The sequence below is a fragment of the Chrysemys picta genome, chromosome 8 (genome assembly GCF_011386835.1).
Source record: "Chrysemys picta bellii isolate R12L10 chromosome 8, ASM1138683v2, whole genome shotgun sequence".
NCBI lineage: Eukaryota > Metazoa > Chordata > Testudines > Emydidae > Chrysemys > Chrysemys picta.
The window spans coordinates 23,679,668-23,694,322 of NC_088798.1; the positions used below are offsets into that span (position 1 = coordinate 23,679,668).

At 43.5% G+C, this 14,655-nt stretch overlaps 1 protein-coding gene across 5 annotated transcripts in view; it reads right to left on the bottom strand.

Annotated features, from left to right (window-relative positions):
- The window catches only part of SLC44A5 (solute carrier family 44 member 5), a 197,177-nt gene extending 187,103 nt beyond the window's left edge, over window positions 1-10,074 (bottom strand). Inside the window, exon 1 of one of the 5 annotated variants that reach the window (XM_065555426.1) lies at window positions 9,649-10,073. In XM_065555426.1, the coding sequence (XP_065411498.1) occupies window positions 9,649-9,685 (37 nt within the window). In that variant the 5' untranslated portion in view covers window positions 9,686-10,073. Of the gene's footprint in view, window positions 1-9,648 lie in introns of all 5 variants that reach the window. The other 4 variants (XM_065555434.1, XM_005302413.4, XM_005302416.5 and 1 more) reach the window with 4 other exon arrangements.
- Between the last annotated feature and the right edge of the window lie 4,581 nt (window positions 10,075-14,655).

The window sequence follows — 14,655 nt, forward strand, 5'->3', positions numbered from 1 at the left end:
AAATTTGAGCCACAAAACTGTAATGCAAAACATGAAAAAAACTGATATTTAGTTTTAAATCTTTCTAGATAATGTAGATTATTCAGTGAATGATGCTCCATACTTCTATACTTTGGAATACATAAGCACAAGAAAACCAACTAAGGGTAGAATTTCCATAGTTTAAATAATATATCTGTCAGCTACAAAGCCATGGCACAAGAAAATTAATGAGTACTCTCAGAATTTGCAGCCAGCTAATAGTTAATTCGTCTTAATTAGGGTCAGTCTCCTAATGTAGGGCCTAATCCTGTTCTGAGATTAAGCATTTCTCATATTTATAGCAGATATGAGTAAGATCCCTATGTTAATTTTAAGGATCAGCAAACCCACATCCAATATAATTTATGGCCTTGTGATTTCTCCTCCGCCCCCCGCCCCATGTGAGAGTTCATTTAATGCTTATGAAACTGAAATGATAGTAACTTCCAGCTAGAGCCATGTATTGTGTGGGCACGTGCTGTGTGAGGGTCCCCGCATAGCTCTGCCACATGTACCTTATTTATGACCTGCACTGCAACACCACCATTAATCCAGTCTGGAAACTCTCCTGAGCAGATAACACAACTTTATTGTTTTTTTTGGTTGTTGTTGTTTTTTTAATAAATAGGCAAAATTGCAATAGGAAATCAAAGTTTCATTTGTGACTGTCCAAAGTTTCATCACAGAGGTGAAAGTCTAGTACACTATTTCACGATACTGCCGAGGCACCTGTTAAACTGTTAGTTCTCCTTCCATGTAGTCTCCCACTTTTCTATATTAATTTTGTTGCCATATTTCCTCCTATTGTGAGAACTTTCACGATCTACAACTCTCTCATTTAGAAGCATGGATTGGGTTAATTGTTGAATTCATAGAGAGACACGGATAATGTATATAATAAAAAACACATGGTCAGCTAGGAACAAAACATTTTTTCTCCAAAAAGTAACCGAACTTTAAGGTAAATTGTAATGCTTTTGAACAACGTGGACATACACCTCCTTTCCCCTATCCTTCCCCCATCCCCACTGAAGATTAAGATGGTTAAGTCCCCTAGCCATCTATTAAAAGCATTACAGAATTGCAGTAGCTGCTCAATAGTTGATGATGTCATACTAGGAGTCCAATTTTCTATTCCCTCCCTGCAGCTTCCCAAACATAACTATCTTCCTGGAGTGTCATATGGCATGACTCATCCCAGGGTATCGATAGATTTGGTAAAATTCAGAAAAGTTTTAAAGTTATGGTATACTGAAAATGTTAACAAAATTGTCATGAACTGGACTAAGACTGCAGAGGACACAAACAAAAACAAAAAAGGATTTTCTCACTACTACAGAAACCAACTCTGTGGTGTTAAAGAGCTATTGCTGATTTTGTTGCATTTATTCAAAAACTCACCAAAAATCCTTCTTTATAATCTTCCCCCCCAAAAAAGAGAGAAATATGGGTCTAATCCAGTCCCATTTAAGTCAATGGGAGTTTTGTCATTGGCTTCAATGGGAGTAGGACCAGGCCCAACAGTAGCAAAGTTCTGACATTACCACCTGACTCTGCAACCAAAATGGCATTTCCTGGGCATTTTATAAACAATATTGGCTAATGGGAATTAGAGGGACTGTACAGAAAAGGTCCCATTATGAATCAGTGAGCAGACTGTTTTAAATATTATGTTACAGTAATGCCATGTCTGCTAAAGATGCAACCTAGCAATATTTTTTCCTTGCATTGCTTTTTAATCTTCTTTCTACATTACTTCAAATGCAGGAAAAGACAGACATCTCTAGATATTAGCTGCTCACAACATGTATAAAGACCGGGAGACCAAACTTCAATGAAGCTACTCAGATTTACACGAGATGAGGATTTGGCTTTGGGAGTATTTCTCTGCCAAGAATCATCAAAATATTTCAGTCCACTAAATTTAACAGCATTTGCCATATGGTTATTTCTCTCTTGAAAGACCCCAAAAGGAAGCAGCTATGTACAAATGTAAAGTTATCTTTCCTAACTTCTCTAAAACACAAGGTATAGTTGAAAATAAGGCACTTAAAGTCTGCAACTTATTTCCTCTTCTTTGAATTATTACTATAAATGTTAGTCTCACTAGACTGTAATCAGATCAGACATTTTAGTATTATATGGATTTGCAAGTGTGTATATATATAAATACATATATATAAATACACACACACAGAGAGAGAGAGAAAGCGCGCTTTAAATGGTTGCTTTTAATTATCTCAATGAATACACTAATACAATATTACCATGAATAAAGTTTGGAACACATAAACAGAGATACCAAATAATTATTCAATATGATTGTATTAAATAATGTTTTCATGTTCCCACCCAAAAATAATTATGCTAAAATAACATTTAGATTCTTCAACGTGGAATTTCATAGTGGGGCAAAACAATTAAAAAATCTTGGATCTAGTTATCTTTCACGGTTTTTTTAATAATTTTCCTTGCTACTTTTATTAATGATAAAAGAAATGTCAGTTTGAACAAACATTTGTGTCCTCAAAATCCATATGCTACTCTTGCTTGATCCTACAGTGAAGTTTAAATGCCTAAATTCATTTTGATAGTGAGAGAGAAATATTAACACATGCAGGATCAAGACTTCACCAAAGGATCAATCAGAAGATGAAGTGAGGTACTAAGGGAGAACGTTCTTATTCAAAAAGAAATATCCACAATAATAAACTAATTAAACAACAGGACACTAAGTAAGTTCTACCTTTTGAATTCTCTTCTCCCACCATTGGGCATAACCTCTATTAAGTCAATACAAATTAGAAAAATTCAGTCATGTATGAACTCTTTGAACTTATGTACTGCAGCGGTATCCAAAGAGTTATTGATTGATCTGACATACTATACACAGTGGAAGCCCTTTATAAAATGGACCAAATGTAGATAATTTATAAGGTTCAAATCCATTTAAGTCAGTGGAATTGCACTCACTTATATCATATTTGAAGTTGGCCAAGTATGAATTAAGAGGTGATGAAAGATTCCGCCTTGAAGTGCCTGGCACCTGCCTGTTGAAGTGTAAATACCACAAAGGGAGAGGAATTGTTTCGGGTAGTACATAGGTATGACTAGTAATGGGATGAAATTAAAGAGAATATGTAGTCTGACTCTCAAGAAAAAGTAATGATAGTGATGTCTATTAGACTTTGGAACTCTAAAACCAGGGGAAAGAATAGTAAATGTACAATAGGATCAATTTTCCATTGTCAGGGAAATGAACTAGATGACCTAAGATGTCTTGTAAGATTCTACAGGGTGATGTTTATTGTACAGTACTTTTGGTGCTGAGACACAACTGCAGAGGCACTTTGAAAGTGAAATTTAGGTGACTGATTTAGAGAAGCAAGCAGATTTTACATATGTAACCAACCTAAATTATTATTAATAATATTTATTTGCATTATGATTGCACCTAAGAACCTCAATCAAGGACACGTTGAACTAGGCTACATACAAATAACAAAGACGACAGTCACTGCCTCAGAGGACTTGTTCCCTGCCATTTGCAGATGCAAAAAAAAAAAAAAAAAAAAGAGGGCTAACTCAAGGTGAAAATAATAAAGATTGGCCCTTATTTATGTATCTCCTCTCATCAATGCTATTTACTAAAATATTGTCAAACAAGATTTTTTTAAATTCTGTATCCTCCTCCCCCAGACCATTTCTTCAGTGATGTTATAATCTAGGGTTTATTTCACTATTAGTTACTATGGAAATAACGGTGACGGCACAAACACATAATTTTGGCATTGCTAATGGCCTAGTCCTGCACCACTGAGGTCAATAGGAGTTCTGCCATTGGTTTCAACAAGAACAAGAATTAGTCAAGTGACAGAGGTGAGTAATTTATTATAAAAATAAAAGCTCTCTCATTGTTATTTAAAAAAAACTCAATATTAAGCTATGATGGGAAAGCCAGTGCTCAAGAATTTCTTTGTTTTTCCATTTCCAGTGGCAATCTTCTCTACTGAGATGATCCAACACCAGACCAAAGTATGGGGGGGATGGGAGGTAATTGCTCTTTTACACATGGAAAACCTGTATTCCATTTCATCTTGATATCTTTCCACTGGAAGATAGCAACTGAAAGATTTTTATTTTTTTTTCCTGAGGGAACAGTTATTTCCCTTTCACACTGAAAAAAAAAAATCTCTGCTGAAGAGAGAGCCTTGATAAAGTCAGCATCACTGTTCTTGATAAACCCTTCCTATTTTCTCCATTCTGAGGGCAAGAAATCACATTTCTCTGTCGCAAGCTTACAGCTGTTCTAGGGAAGAATGAATCCTATTACCTAGATTTAGAAAGCTAATAAGCAGCTTGCCTCAAGGATGATCTTCTAGTCCCTTCATGCGCATGCAGAGAAACAATATGGCTAAAAAGATGTACTGTAGTTTTTAGAAGAGATGCCCTCAACTCCACCCAAAAAAAGTCTACATGTTTACTAAAGCCTTTTATCCAGCTATGTTCACTCCAATAGCCATCCAGACACTGTCCAGTATCTTGGCTTTCCATCAGCCAATCCAAATCTAGTAACCCAGCATCAGTTAGAGAACTTGTTAGCTCAGAGGGAGAGAGAGAGACAGCTAATAAGCTGTCCAGGGAGCCTGCAGTCTGCTGTCAGCCAGGAATCTGACTTGAGATATCTCTTTTAAGGCATTCAATTGATGCCAGAAGTCAATAGATTGAAGCTTCTGAGAAAGGTTTGCCTCTGTCATTTATAAAATAGTAAAACCAACAGTGATCTGGTGAAGTAGGGTTCCAAGAAGAGAGGCTAAGGGCACCTACTCCTTCAAAAAATATTAGTGGGAAGGTAAATAGCCAACTATTAGCAAAGTCAGAAAAAACAATCGAGATGGTGAGTGACTATTATAGCAATTTCACGTAGAAGCATACAGTATTGCAGATCCTGAATTTAGAAGGTATTGCACTATTTCATAGTATAAGGCCAGTAAGGTAGAAAGATTAATTCAAATTTGCTTTTCTTCATTATAAAAGACTCAAGTAATTATTTCCAATGACTCCTTAGGAGGCACATGCTAAATAGTACCTCTAAGAAAATAAGCACATGCAAACGGAGAGATAAAAGAAAGAAAAAATTATGATGAATGTGAAATTGCTAAAACAGCAAATATTTCTAGTTAGTATATTTCAATTTGTAGTTTTGACAAATTACAAGTTGAAATACAAGAAATTTTTCCAAATGCATTTTTCCATGTAAATAAAGGTAACAGTATCATGCCAAAGGACAGCAGATGTTCCAAAGTAACATATTTTAAAAATGAAGCTAAAACAATATTGTGTGATAACAATACAGTTTCCAAGTTTTCTTTCCAAAGCAGAGCTTTCCTGATTATAAGTGAGGGAATTATATGCTGCACTTACAGGAGTATGAATTCTATCTACCAGCTGTTTTCCCACATCTAAATACTGTGTTTCTGTGATCCTTCAGATGAGTGTCCTTCTATCTGCTTTTCTACGCATTGGAGACTATTACCACTGAAGTTAACTGCAAAACTATTGACTTCCCTGGATCAGGCCCTGTGAGGAGTTAAATAACTTCAGAGGCATTAGTCAATATTTTGGAAACATATAACATTTCTTCCCTGAAGTTCTCTGATTTCTGGTGAGGGCTTCCCCCCCCCCCCCCCAGAGGTTTGTTTATATTACCCTTTCTGCAAACAATTCCTTGGTTTTCTTAGACTCATCCTGCAATCCTTTCTCAGGCAAAACACCCACTACTGGGGAAGCACTAATGGATCAAGTGCTTGTTCAGGTTACCATTCACTTCCATGAAGGAAAGCTAACCAGCTGTGGTCCTTAAGGGCCTCAGTGTGAATAACGCAAATTGTCAATTTTTGATTAAACAGATACCTTTGTGGAGTAAAACTTTATAACTGTAAGTGACTAGAGTGAAATCCCAGCAAGCTGCATGGACACTTTTCAAAGACACCATAATAGAGGCCCAACTTAAATGTATACCCCAAATTAAAAAACACAGTAAAAGAACTAAAAAAAAAAAAAAAAAAAAAGAGCCACCGTAGCTTAACAACCATGTAAAAGAAGCAGTGAGAGATAAAAAGGCATCTTTTAAAAAGTGGAAGTCAAATCCTAGTGAGGTAAATAGAAAAGAGCATAAACACTGCAAGTGTAAAAATGTAATAAGAAAAGCCAAAAAGGAGTTTGAAGAACAGCTAGCCAAAAACTCCAAAGGTAATAACAAAATGTTTTTTAAGAACATCAGAAGCAGGAAACCTGCTAAACAACCAGTGGGGCCCCTGGACGATCGAGATACAAAAGGAGCACTTAAAGACAATAAAGTCATTTTGGAGAAACTAAATGAATTCTTTGCTTCAGTCTTCACGGCTGAGGATGTTAGGGAGATTCCCAAACCTGAGCCGCCCTTTGTAGGTGACAAATCTGAAGAATTGTCAGACTGAAGTGTCACAAGAGGAGGTTTTGGAATTAATTGATAAACTTAACAGTAACAAGTCACCGGGACCAGATGGCATTCACCCAAGAGTTCTGAAAGAACTCAAATGTGAAACTGTGGAATTATTAACTATGGTTTGTAACTTGTCCTTTAAATCAGCTTCTGTACCCAATGACTGGAAGATAGCTAATGTAACGCCAATATTTAAAAAGGGGTCTAGAGGTGATCCCGGCAATTACAGACCTGTAAGTCTAACGTCAGTACGGGGCAAATTAGCTGAAACAATAGTAAAGAATAAAATTGTCAGACACGTAGAAGAACATAAAATTGTTGGGCAAAAGTCAACATGGTTTCTGTAAAGGGAAATCATGTCTTACTAATCTATCAGAGTTCTCTGGAGGGGTCAAACAAACATGTGGACAAGGGGGATCCAGTGGACATAGTGTACTTAGATTTCCAAAAAGCCTTTGACAAGGTCCCACACCAAATGCTCTTACGTAAATTGTCATGGGATAAGAGGGAAGATCCTTTCATGGACTGAGAACTGGTTAAAAGACAGGGAACAAAGGGTAGGAATAAATGGTAAGTTTTCAGAACTGAGAGAGGTAACTAGTGGTGTTCCCTAAGGGTCAGTCTTAGGACCAATCCAATTCAACTTATTCATAAATGATCTGGAGAAAGGGGTAAACAATGAGGTGGCAAAGTTTGCAGATGATACTAAACTGCTCGAGATAGTTAAGACCAAAGCAGACTGTGACGAACTTCAAAAAGATCTCACAAAATTAAGTGATTGGACAAGAAAATGGCAAATGAAATTTAATGTGGATAAATGTAAAGTAATGCATATTGGAACAAATAACCCCAACTATACATCCAATATGATGGGGGCTAATTTAGCTACAGCTAATCAAGAGAGAGATCTTGGAGTCATCATGGATAGTTCTCTGAAGACGTACAAGCAACGTGCAGCGGCAGTCAAAAAAGCAAACAGGATGTTAGGAATCATTAAAAAAGGGATAGAAAATAAGATGGAGAATATCTTATTGCCCTTATATAAATCCATGGAACGCCCACATCTTGAATACTGCGTACACACGTGGTCTCATCTCAAAAAAGATATACAGACGCCCCCCAACTTACGCAATCTTCCCATTCCGGAAAGCCTTGCATAACTCGAATTTTGCATAAGTCGGAAACATATACTCATATGTTACGCAAAAATTTCCACAACTCAGAAATCCTATTTCTGGTTTATGGAACTTTTTCCATAAGTGCGAATTTGCATAAGTCAGGTCTTGGGTAACCCGGGGAGCATCTGTACTGGCATTAGAAAAGGTTCAGAGAAGGGCAACTAAAATGATTAGGGGTTTGGAATGGGTCCCATATGAGGAGAGATTAAAGAGACTAGGACTTTTCAGCTTGGAAAAGAGGAGACTAAGGGGAGATATGATAGAGGTATACAAAATCATGAGTGGTGTGGAGAAAGTGAATAGGGAAAAGTTATTTACTTGTTCACATAATATAAGAACTAGGGACTACCAAATTAAATTAATGGGTAGCAGGTTTAAAACAAATATATGGAAGTCCTTCTTCATACAGCGCACAGTCAACCTGTGGAACTCCTTGCCTGGGAAGGTTGTGAAGGCTGGGACTATGACAGGGTTTAAAAGAGAACTAGATAAATTAATGGAGGTTAAGTCCATTAAAGGCTATTAGCCAGGATGGGTAAGGAATGGTGTCCCTAGCCTCTGTTTGTCAGAGAGTGGAGATGGATGGCAGGAGAGAGATCACTTGATCATTACCTGTTAGGTTCACTCCCTCTGGGACACCTGGCATTGGTCACTGTCAGTAGAGGATACTGGGCTGGACGGACCTTTGGTCTGACCCAGTATTGCCATTCTTATGTTCTTAAATCATAAAATTGGGTTTTCTGAGTTACAGCCATGTCACACAATATGCATATTACACCAAAGCAAGAGTTTTATTTCCATGTATGCCCCTTAGTGTAAATTATCTGTGAGTATGACCTGCCCACTGGGATGCAGAGAAAAGGAGGCTTGTTTCTAAGAGGTTTCTGCTCAGTCTGCAGATTAAAGAGGGAAATATTTTGCCATGGAAATCTCATGCATAATTGTAAAAGGAAAACTGCACTTGGTTTTATGGAGTCGCCTTTAAACGGATTAAGGAGCCTGCTAAACCTTGTCTTCTGCTGCAAATGAATTAGCTACTCAGGAGCAATTAAAGCAGCGCTCAAGCACAGAGATAAAGTTGTGCCCCCCGGTGACCTTCTGCTGGAGGAAGCGACGTTTCGGCTGGCAGGACTCGGGCAAGGAGACAAGCTGCTCGCTGAGTCCCAGTACACCGGCTCCAGGCTCTACACCTCCTGTCCAGACCAGTACTCCCCCTACGCCCCAAATCAGAACACTGCGAAGCCGCCCAGTGCCACATCACCCCCCCACACACACCCTGTGTACACAACCCCGCACCCCCAGCTCCAAAATACTGTCTACACTCGCCCAGCACTCCAACCCGAATCCAATGCTCCAGCCCCAGCTCCCCTCCCCAGCACACCACCTTCCCCAAAGCCAATCCCCCTCCCCCGCCGCCCAATCCTGGGCTCCGGATCCCCCCTAGCCTGAGCACCCGCCTGCACCCCCGTCCGAGTGCACCTTCTCCTGCCCAAGGCCAGCTCCCTGCAGCAGATGCTCGGACCTCTCCGCCCCAGACAAGCCCCCCAGAGCCGAGCCCAGCGGCGGCGATGCACCTGCTCCGGCCCCGGGGAGCAGGCGGCTTTCCGAAGAGTTCTGGCCCCCGCTCGCCCGCAGCCCTGCGCCCACCGAGCCCCAACTTTCCCAGCTCCCCGAGGAGGCAGCAACAAGCCCCCCGCGCCGCGGGGAGGGAGCTGCTCCCAAACCCCTGTCCCCCCGCGCAAGCGGCAGGCAGGGGAGCCCCAGCCCCTTCGCTCCGCGCGGGGAGTCGAGGGGCCCAGCCCCCAGGAGCTGCCGAGGGAAACAAACTCTTGCTGCGGCTGTTCACTTGCTGGAGCCGCGATGTAAACAGGCCAGACGGAGGCTCCGGCTCGCCCCATCCGCATGCACCGAGCGCCCGCTCAGCCTGGCGCCCCTTTCCCGGCGGCGGGGGGCAGGTGGGCTTACCGTAGGGAGAGGTGGAGGCTTCCCCCTTCCTGGCCATCTTCCCCCGCTGCCCTCTGTGCTGGTGGAGCCCGGGCGCCTCTTCCCCGCTCCTCAGCGCGCTCTTTGTTGCTGTGATGGCATTGGAGGCAGCAGCGGCCGGGCAGCCTGGCGCTCCGCTCCGCTCCGCTGCTGCTGCCGCCGCTCTTGTCCCAGCTCCTGCGCCCGACACTGACCCCTCTTGTCCCGTCTGGGCGCCAACCAGCCACTGCGCCGAATCTGCGGGGGCGGCGTTTCGGCAGCGGCAGGCAGGCGAGAGGGAGCCGGGGGGAGCTGTGTGCTCGGAGGGAGCCAACCCGGGCTGGCCTTGCAAGGGCGGGGGGACTGCGTGTGACACCTCCTGCAGCGCACGGACCCCACACTCCGCCCGCAGAGCCCCCCTCCCCCCACAATGCAGCAGCACCACGCAGGCGGCCCGGGAGCGCTGCACGCCCCCCGCCCCAAAAAGCAGCCTCCCTAACTTCTCCTGCAGCCTAGCCCCTGCTGGCGCAATAACTTCGGCAACTCCTGAGCAGGGCTGCGGGCCTGCCCTGGGGGAGCAAGGATAGGAAGGTAGCGGCGTAACTCAAACGCACCTTGTTGGGCGTGGGAGGTTGCACTAGGAAGATGGAAGTTACAAAGCCCATCTGGCTTCCAGGGTGGAGGCCGGAAGCTGAGCTGCTGATCGGGGTGAATCGGTTCAGCTGAGGACACCCAGGAGCGCTCTCCCCCTCGGAAGAGCGCCTTTTGGAAATATTGGCAAGCTGTGTCGTGTCCACAGGGCCATACTGTTGCTTGAGACATTTTGTCACGCATAGAAACTATGCCGAACTCACCAGCAGTTTGTTGCTTGAGCCTTTGGCAAGTGGCCCCTGGACTTGAAAAGTTTCCTTTCCATTTTGTTATGCCATGATGGAGCTGTTCTTTCCCCTCGTGCTGATGAGTGTCTGGGACGGCCGGGTTGTGTCTTACCACGAGTCAGATAGCTGTGTCCGGAGAGGTAGAAGGGGCATCCTGTATGCTTTCCCAATGGCCTCTGGATGAGTGCGGCGGAACTTTTCCAAGACTTGCACGTGGAGATTTGTCATTCTCCTGATCTGAATGCATTTCATGACCAGGTAAAGGGCCAAGATCCATCTCAGTCCATGCATCAATCCCAGCAGCAGTGTACGTTAACTATGACGATAGGAACCTTCTCTTGTAGCAGCTAAAGGGGTCACTCGGGAAGAACGGGGAAGGCTTAATCCAGTGCTGAGCTCCATTTTGAAAATCAGTATGGCTCAGTCAGTGCTGCAGCAAAAGGGCCCTGTAATCGAATCCCAGCCACAGATTTACAGTTTAGTCCATTATTAGCAGGTGCCATTAAGATGATTAAGCAGTACGTTTCTGATCGCTGGTCCCCCTTCCTGCTTTTGCAATATCCCTATGTAATTCTTGACACAATCCTGCCTACAAAACCAAGATTTATAGTTTGTCGGTATATAAAGAAAAGACATTAGGGGAAGGATACTATCCAAAGCCTGAAGGAAAGAATGCCCATGTCAATACTTTTTTTGAAAAGCAGGATGAGATCCTCAAATCAAGGTGCTAATAAGTGCCAAATAATATTATTTATTATACTGATGTGCATGTGAAAACTAAACTATGGGAGCTGTTCACATACATCTACTGAGACAGCAGGATAAAAACACAAAAGGAAGACCATGATTTTCAGTTATTTTACCTACAAGTTTTGAAGTAATAGCTGCAATCAGTCATTCCTATACATTCATCCTGTGCATTGTGAGGGAGTCAAGTTTCACCAGGTTATGGCAACATTTGTTTTCCCTTTGCAATGCCGTTGCAGCCAGAAGAGTTACTGTTCAACAGCTCTGATACCTATGTGTATTCTGAATTCTAGCATTTTATATTGCTTTCAAAAATAAGATTTTGCTACTTTTTAGCACTGCAGAGCCACTGCAACATTGGGACAACAAATAAGATTCTTCCTTGGCTCAGGTAACATCAACAGATCTGTTCACTAAATCTCTGTTGCCAAAGTGGCCTGATGTATAAGGCAGAAAGAGAACACAATCTAACCTACAGATTCTAGGTTGAGATGTCTGGGCTAGCAATTAGAAAACCCATCTATTTACACCATGGGCATAGATAACTGGGAGCTTGGGGGCCTGAGCACCCCCCCCCCCCCCGCCGCCCATTAGGGATTGTGTTAATAAATAAAGGAAACATGAGTTTGGAACATAAACTTGTTAATTAAAAGTGGCAAATTTAATCCTGGTACAAATTTAATCCTGGTACAAAACTACTCAGAGTGAGATTCAACAGATATTATTTTATTATTTTTAATTCTCACCTTTGTCAGTCCGTCCCTCCACTAATGCAAGTTGACACCACACCATTCTATTTTGTTGCGAGCACGTTCTTTCCATTTTTGGCCAAAGAGTTTTGTCATGGGATTGGCCCAGAGCATTTTTGGTCTGCCCAGGAGTCACTTGTGGTCTCTGGGAATCCAGTCACTGATGCAGGTTATCCACCTATTGTCTTGCCTGCGAACTACAGGACCCACCCATCTTCGCTTTGCATCGTATATTGCCTGCACCAAATCGGTCACCTCTGTACGCCTTCTGATCTCCTCATTCGATATATGATCACAGAGCAATATCTTACACATTTGCCTTTCCATTGCTCTCTGGGTGACAGCGAGTTTTTCTTCCTCTGCTTTCGTCATTGACCAGCTTTCCGCTCTGTACATCATTGCTGGCAGAACCAGGGAGTTAAACAGTTCTTTCCTTTTGTTCCTGGGCAGTTCATCATCCGTTAGAGACGCCTTTATTTTGTTGAAACTTGCCCACCCCGCATTTCACCTCCTACTGCATTCCCCTTCGAATGAGTTGTCTCTGCTCAGCTGCTGACCCAGAAAAATAGATTTGTTGACCGCCTTGATTTCTTTCCCGTTTACAGAGATGATTCCTTCTGCACCATGCTTATTCTGTATCCACTTCGTCTTCGACGTGTTCATTTCTAACCCAATATCATGAGAAAATATTTGCAGTTGCTGCAATTTGTCCTCCAGTTCTTATGTGTCCTTTAATTAATTCTGCTTCCCCCCAATTAAAAAGGTTGTCTATGTGCTTGTTACAAGTAAAGTGAACAAGGATGGTCTCAATATCACTGAGACAGTAAACATGGAGCTCTGCAATACCATTTATAAAGTCACTTTTCAGAGCATAACCACCTTTAGTGGTAAGAAAATGGGTAGGTTAGAGAAGGGCTGAATTTCTGCTCCAAAAATCTGAATTTAGCTTAGGCCCAGGGCAGGTTTTCTCTCAAAGGAGAGGGGCCCAGAACATGGGCAGGGCCAGATTAACACAGGGGCTTTAGGGGCTGCAGCCCAGGGCCTCGGACTAAGGAGGGCCCCCGCAAAAATAAATCCATAATTATATACAATTCAGTGGTAACCACCCCATCGATCACAATCGACTGGTCGATCCTGGAGCTTCTGCCAGTTGATCGTGATCTCTGGGCCACTAAAAGTCCAGCGGTGCAGCAGGGCTCAGGCAGGCTGCCTGCATGCCATGGTCCCACATCGCTCCTGGAAGCAGACGGCTGCTGGCACGTCTCTGCGGCCCCTGGCAGGGGGCGAAGGCAGCTCCGCGCACTGCCCCCGCCCTCAGCACTGTCCCTGCAGCTCCCATTGCCCAGGAACCGGCCAATGGGAGCTGTTGGGGAGGCACTTGCGGGCACGGGCAGTGCACAGAGGCATGCTGTCCCCCTCTCCCCAGGGGTGTGCAGAGACGTGCCAGCAGCTGGCTGCTTCCGGGAGCGGTGTGGGGCTATGGCAGGCAGGCAGCCTGCCTGAGACTTGCTGCACCACCGGCCGGGAGCCACCTTTGGTAAGTGCCTCCCAGCCGGAGCCTGCATCTCTCACCCTCTCCTCCATCTCAACCCCATGCCTCAGGTCAGAATCCCTTCCTGCACCAAACACCCTGTGAGAGCCCACACTCCTCACCTTCTCCTGCACCCCAACACTCTGCACCAGCCTGGAGCCCCCTCCTGCACCCAAACTCCCTCCCAGAAAAAAACTAATATAACAGCTGTTCTAAGGTAAGAAGTAGGCTATTTTGAATTAACTTAACTATATTCCACATGTTTTACAACTGAAATGTAACCACAGACTGGCTTTATGTTAATTAAAAGGCAAGTTTAGTATAGCATTAATAGACTTGATGCCATAATTGTGATCATTTTGTTTTAAATTAGGAAAAAGACTTGTATACATGGGCCCCACAAAATCTAATAGCCCCGCGCCCACAGGAGAGTTAATCCGGCCCTGAACATGGGGTGGGAGGGGGGGAAAGAGGGGAGATTTGCCTTCCTCCTGCCTCAGTTAGCAAGGATTGATACCCCTATGTGTTGGGATAAGATGTTCCCTCAGAGCAGTGGTTCTCAACCAGTGGCCCATGGGCCGTTTGCAGCCCAATCAGCATACAGCTGCGGCCCATGTGACATCCTCAGGGCCATAGACATAGTATATATATTGTGTTGCTGCAGACCATATAACACATAAAGAGCTGCATATGCAGCCCACAATGATAAATAAGTTAAGAACTGCTGCCTCAAAGTGACCCCATTTCATCAAAGTATGTAAATGTGTACTTGGCTTTGGGTACATGCATCAGGGCTTTGCTGAATCAGAGAGTGCTTGTCTTCAGTGCAAAGTTAACTCAGGTTCTTACTTGAGTGTTGCCCCTAACCTAAGTCCCATCCACACTCAGAAAACTCTCACTCCAGTATAGTGGGGTTTTACACCTGAGCTGGGTGGGTATGTGTAAGTGTATGTGTACACTGCAGCTGGGAGCAGCCTCCCAGCTAGGTAGACAGATTGGCAGTAGCTCTGCTGGAGCTCACACACTAAAAATAGCCATGTAGAAGTTGAGACTCAGACAGCACTGAGGCTAGCCACCTGAGTACAGCCCAGGAGATCAGGGGGCC